Here is a 6,183-nt window from a genome sequence, read left to right on the forward strand (position 1 = left end):
CCCAGGCAGGAGAGGGAATCTCTGAACATTGCTGGCATTGGAGGACAAGGGTTTGCAGAAACACAGTATTTGGGGACCTAGCAAACCAGTGGTACAGGTGCAGTGGGAGAGCAGAAGCATAGTGCACCATCCCATACACTTTTGGGGGGTGCTATACCCAGACTGGTGGGGAGGCACTTCTAGCACCCTGTGACAGCAGCCTCACAGAAGTTTTTTTTTGTATTTTTGTAAGAAGGTGTTTGTATTTGCCCTTTGGGGCTGAGATCTCTGTGTACTAACAGTTGGCTTTCATTCTCTTCTTTCCCTCCTCTGTTCTTGAGTGTCTCAACTTAACTTTGTTGTCATAGTGCCTAGGCTATGGAGAACCCAGGGGTGGGAGCTGTTCTTGAAAGGGACTCACCAGGCAGGTCTTTCTGTTGCTCTCACTGGAAAAGATTTAAAAAAAAAAAAATAAATTGGTGGTAGAGATGAGAAACGAGCGCTGGATGCAGAGGGACCACAGAGCTCCTCCACTGCTTCTGCGCTGGATGGGATGGCTGGGGACAGTGAAATCTTCTGGAAAGGGCCTCTAGTATCCTAGCATGTGTCAGGAAGGCTCATGGCGGGGGATGAAGACCAGCAGATAGGAAGTGAACTGTTTGCTTCTCAAGGGAGCGATGCAGCAGCCCTCCTGTCCATGCACGCTGAGCCAGTCCTGCTGTTCAGTCCTCTGAACAGCCAGGAGTTGGCCTGGGGGCAAGCTGAGAGGCAGGGAAGGCAGACACACGGTCAGAGTAGTTATGTTTGGTGCTGCAGTGCCTCGCAGTGGAAAGCTCGAGTACCTAAGAGTGATCCTTTCAGATCGGAGCAACCCATGCTAGGAACTGCCTTTTGCTGATGAAGTGATACGAGATTTGTTTCCCATCTCATTTCTGCTGGGACAAGCCCGACAGCACCTGGGTCCAGAGCTCATGTTCTCTGAGGATTAACAATGCCTTCTACAGCATCCAGGCATCAGGCTGACTCCTCCTCACAGAAGTTATCATGACTTCTGCCATCCCTGTTGTTTCAGGAGTGCAGCCGTTTGCAGAGCAGCCTGTTGTGTCCAGAGCAGAGGCTGGGTGGGCCCAGGGGCATGTGTCCTGCTGAGGTTAGGTCAGGACCACGGTCAGCTTGGAGCTTGTCTTTCCTGAACAGAAAAGCCAACAGAGTTCCTTGGATCAGGCACGAGCTTTGTCAGTGCTCAGGCTCAGAGCTGTCAGGAACAGTTGTGAATCTGAGCTTGGATGGTGCTAAGGGATCATCTCATCTGTGCTGGGTCTCAGGGAGAGCTTCCCTAGGGGTAGGGCAGGGCTTTGCAGGCACTCTGCCTGCTGCACCCTGCTGCAGTCTGGGTCCCTTCAAGGCTGAGTGTTTCCTATTGCAGCAAGCTGCGGCACATCATTGATGAGATGGTAACTACAGAGCGGGAATACGTGAGGTCGCTTTCCTACATCATCGATAGCTACTTCCCTGAGATGGAGCGCCTTGACCTCCCCCAGGACCTGCGTGGGAAGCGCAGTGTCATTTTCGGGAACCTGGAAAAACTCTATGACTTCCACAGCCAGTACTTCCTGCGAGAGCTCGAGAGCTGCTGCAACCACCCGCTGCGGGTCAGCCACTGCTTCCTCCGACACGTAAGGCATCAGCACCTTCCCCCTGGGGCCAGGCTCCTCCAGACGTGGGCTTGGCTCCTGTGCCTTTACATTTGGCTATTCTCGTGCGTGTGGCTCTTTGGGAGTGGTTGGCTTGTCCCCTGCCAGCTCAAATGCTAGGTTGGACCAGGATGGCTCTGCAGGGCTGAGCCCAAGCAGCCACGGATGCTCTTTGCCTTTCCTGTCGCTCTTTGCTACCAAGAGACACTGTTGGGGAAGCAAAATATCTGCTCCTTAAAACCCACCTGCTTCCACAGGAGCATCTCTTACCCTGTCTCCCACCTGGTGTCAGTGTGGAATGAATTCAGTGAGCAGGAAGGTACAGACCTGCTGCTCTTGTTGGAAAGGGCTTCTAGGGAGAAGCTGGGGGCACACTGGTCTTAAGCTCAGCTGCCCCATGCATGTTTGCTGCTATCGGGTGACTGGTATCTGCTGGGGTATGTAAGGGGCAACAGGACAGTGGTTTAAAAAGTCCTAACTACTTTGAGAGTAGGAAAGACAAGAACATTCCCTGGCTCTTCGTGAACTTGAAGCAAAGTCATTCCTGATGTGGTAGGAGGCTCTGGCGCAGCCTGGGAGAGGCAGAAGTACTAGTGTAACCAACCCAGGGGCATGGCTGTCGCTGTGTCCTGGGTGTGCGTTGGTCTCACGTGGGGTCTCTTTTGCAGAAAGACCAGTTTGGGATGTACGCGTTGTATAGCAAGAACAAGCCGAAGTCGGACTCACTGCTGGCCAGCCATGGGAATACCTTCTTCAAGGTAAATTCCACTACCTGCATCATGATTACTGTTGGTGTTTGGGTCACTGCTCTGTTTAAACAAGCCCAGCTTTCCTGCTTAAGGCACGCTCAGCACTACCTCTGCTTTCCTGGCACGGCGCTCTGCACAAGTGTGTGTGGGACAGAGATGCGGTGAGTGCTTTGGGAAGGAGCCTAGCACACAGCAGCATTGGTCCTATGGCCTTGAATTTCCCTGCAGAGCAAACAGAGTGCCCAGTAGGAAAGCTGTGGCTGTCAGTGCCCACCTGGGGGCACGGGCCGCTCCACGGGAAGCTGCTGCCTTCACTCTCTGCTGTGTTTCTCAGTTCAAGCAGGTGCAGCTTGGGGACAAGATGGACCTGGCCTCCTACCTGCTGAAACCCATCCAGCGAATGAGCAAATACGCCTTGCTCCTGAAGGACCTGATCAAGGAGTGCAGCGAGGCACAAGAGCAGGAGCTGGGCTACCTCCGTGCGGCTGAGGAGATGGTGAAGTTTCAGCTCCGCCACGGAAATGACCTGCTGGCCATGGATGCCATCCGTGACTGTGACGTACGTTCCGGTGTCCTCCCCTGTCTGGGGGAGCAGAGCCACACTTCTTCCCCTTTTCTAAACTTGGGGTCTTTGGATTGTATGGTGAGCCTCCCCACAAATTCCCACAGTGATCAGGGTGCCGTCTGCCAGCACAGAGCAGGGTCTATTGATCCTCTAGGACAGACAGCCTAGATGCTGTTATTTGTGCCAGGCCAGCTGCTTGTCATAAACACACTCCCAGGTGCTTACTGGTGATGTGAGGCAGCCTGACAGTCCTTGCAGATGGTATCCTGCAGGCTGCCTTCAGCCTTTCCATCTCTTTTGAGCTGGTGAGAAGAGGATCAGGCAGAGTTTGCAAGAGGAATTCAAACTGATGCTGATGCCAGGGGTAGGCCAAAATCAGCTAGGTGGGATTTGAAGGAGAGGCATGTGAAGTGCAGCACTGGGGGAGGAGAAACCACAGGGCTCAGGGTGGAGGAAGATGGATCTGGGGCAGGAAGAAATGAGGGATTGACCTTCTGACCCAGATGTGCTTCTGGCAGTTTGATGGGGCTCCTTTCCTCTTCAGCTCTCCTCTTCCCCCTAAGATAATGCTCTGGCTGCTGCCTTCAGTTGCCAGCCCAGAGGTTTGTCACAGATCTGCACAGGGTGACAGCAGAGACATCTGTGGACTATGCCTAGGAGAGAGGTGCAGCTCTCCCCTGAGCTTTGGGCCAGTTGTTTCAGCCTGATGTGGCCCCTGGCAGTGCCACACAGCCACTCTTCAAGAGCCCTCCGAAGATGATGGGTAGCTGCCACTCCTTCACCACCTGGGCCACAGCCATACGGGACTGGGGCTGCCTGGACCTGATCCTGCTGGGGTCTTACCAGGATGTTCACTGTGTCCAGGTGAACCTGAAGGAGCAGGGACAGCTGGTGCGGCAGGATGAGTTCACCATCTGGCTGGGCCGTAGGAAGTGCCAGCGACATGTCTTCCTCTTTGAGGACCTGATCCTGTTCAGCAAGCCCAAGAGGATCGAGGGTGGCTTTGATGTGTATATCTACAAGCGTTCCTTCAAGGTAAGGGCAGCCCTGCAGCTCCCTCTTGTGCAGGTGTCGTCTGTGGCTTGTTTCCCCATGGACACATGGCCCTGAAATGGGAAGTGGGAGCTGAATCACTTTCAGCAGAACTGCTCCCACCACTGCTAAGCCATTTCCAAGTTGTGCAGTGAAGCCAGAAGGGAATACTTTGCACATTAATGCTTGAGCCCCCTCCATGCTGTGAGATGTGGGGCCAAGGTCTTCTGAGGGATGCCGAGTGTGAGGGGACAAAGCAGTGTGTGTGTGCGGCAGGGGGGTGGTGCTGACTCTGGATGAAGTGCTGGGAATTGCCTGGGCTGTCTCTGCTCAGCTGTGTCCAGACTGTACCTGTTCCTCTCTGGACCCTCAGGGTCCTTCCCCTTGGGACTGCCAAGCTGGGGGTAGCTCTGGCACAGGGTGCAGGCAGAGTTTACTCTTTCTGCTCCTGGTGGGGCCCCAGTTGATGCTTTGCTCTTCCTTTTTCTGGCAGACTGCAGACATTGGTCTGACAGAGAACTCTGGAGACAGTGGCCTGCGCTTTGAGATCTGGTTCCGAAGGCGAAAGTCCAGTGACACCTACATCCTCCAGGCCAGCTCAGCTGAGACTAAGCAGGCCTGGACCAGTGACATTGCCAAGATCCTGTGGCAGCAGGCAGCCCGCAATAAAGGTGTGATTCCTTCCTGGGGCGTCTGTGCCGCAAAAGGTGCGGGAGCCCTGTTCAGCTCGTGCTGTCCTGAGTAGGTTTGGAGCCTGTTACAGGCAGCTCTGTGCCACAAGCAGCTGTGTGCCAGCATGCAGCCTCAGGAGCATGTGCTGGGCTTGGCTGGGCATGTCCCTTCCCTGCCCCTCATCCCCAGGGAACTTGGCCAGCCCAAGCCCTGTGTGACTGTAGGCACCCGCCTGGACTCCGTGAGAGAAATGGGAGATACTAGCACAGGGTTCCCTGCCCTGTGAACGTGGGCTCTGCTCCTCAAAGGCTCTCTCCTCTCTCAGTGATCTAGGCCACTACTGGAGTGGCGGCTGGCTGACTCCCTCCTCTTCACCCCAGGCTTCCCGCTTGGCAGGACTCTTGTAGGTGGCATGGCCAGAGCAGGGCATGACTGCTTATCCCTGGGGGACTCCTCAGGACTGGAGAGCAAGGGGAGAAGAGATCTAATCTCAGTGGTCCTGGAGTGCTCTGGCCTGGGGCTGCATAATGTCTGTGGGGAGGGTTGGGTCAACCTCACAATGTGGCTGTGGGTCTCTTCCTCTCCAGAAATCCGTATGCAGGAGATGGTCTCCATGGGTGTGGGCAACAAGCCCTTCCTGGATATCAAGCCCAGCGAGGCAGCTATCAATGACCGTGCCATCGATTACATCATGAAAGGCAGAGGTCAGTGCCAGCCCTGCCTGCCCTCTTGCTCCATGTGAGCTGGGCAAAACTGGTGCTCAGGACTTTTTGGTATGTTTTCCGTCAGGCGCCAGGACCAGAGCATCAATCGCCGTGTCTCTGTTTGACCATTCCAACCCGTACAAGAGGACACAGGCGCAGCTCTCCGCTGGCAGCACCCCAGCAGCCTACAGCCCTTCCTCCTCCTCCCTGCTGGGGCCCCTCAACCTCCACATGTACCTGGACCAGGCTCTGCTGCCAGGCGTCCTGGCCCCCAGCCGCCCCTTTGACATCGGCACCTGCATCGAGGAAGACGAGCTGGAGCACGAGACGAGCAGCCAGCCATCGCTGAGTACGTACGGGCTCGTCCCCACGCCCTGCTCTGCGCTGTGCGGTCAGGCCCAGCTCACTGGCATCGCGGCAGTCCCTGTCTCGTACCCAGGCTGGGGCAGGGAGGGCCCTGTTCCTTCCATGCCAGCTCTGTCTCAGCTTTCACGGTGGGAGTTTAGCTCAGATGCGTTAATGAAGCGCCCGCTGATCTGCAGCCAGCCCCGTGGCAGGCTTGGTGCTGCACACTGGGGCTGCTGTTGGCCTTGGAGACCAGTGCTTGTGTCTCTGCCCCTCTGGTACGAGGCACTCTGTCCTTTCCTCTCTCCAACATAGTCCAGTGACCCCTTGGCTTCCCCTGTGTGAACTTCCCCAGCCAGTCTACACCAATCTCCAGCATCATTTGCTGCACTTCCTTGGGTTATTTTGTTGCCTATGGCTTTTAAGAGGCCTAGACAGGAGGG

The 6,183-nt window shown here is 55.6% G+C and overlaps 1 protein-coding gene across 3 annotated transcripts in view; it reads left to right on the forward strand.

The window, feature by feature from the left end:
* Positions 1-6,183, forward strand: part of PLEKHG4 (pleckstrin homology and RhoGEF domain containing G4) — a 91,646-nt gene that overhangs the window by 81,469 nt on the left and 3,994 nt on the right. For all 3 annotated transcript variants that reach the window (XM_074839530.1, XM_074839531.1, XM_074839532.1), the window contains exons 15-21: positions 1,406-1,655; positions 2,342-2,431; positions 2,757-2,981; positions 3,852-4,022; positions 4,513-4,690; positions 5,279-5,395; positions 5,481-5,744. In XM_074839530.1, the coding sequence (XP_074695631.1) occupies positions 1,406-1,655; positions 2,342-2,431; positions 2,757-2,981; positions 3,852-4,022; positions 4,513-4,690; positions 5,279-5,395; positions 5,481-5,744 (1,295 nt within the window). The remainder of the gene's footprint in view (positions 1-1,405; positions 1,656-2,341; positions 2,432-2,756; positions 2,982-3,851; positions 4,023-4,512; positions 4,691-5,278; positions 5,396-5,480; positions 5,745-6,183) is intronic.

This window comes from Strix aluco, chromosome 14, assembly GCF_031877795.1.
Source record: "Strix aluco isolate bStrAlu1 chromosome 14, bStrAlu1.hap1, whole genome shotgun sequence".
Lineage (NCBI taxonomy): Eukaryota > Metazoa > Chordata > Aves > Strigiformes > Strigidae > Strix > Strix aluco.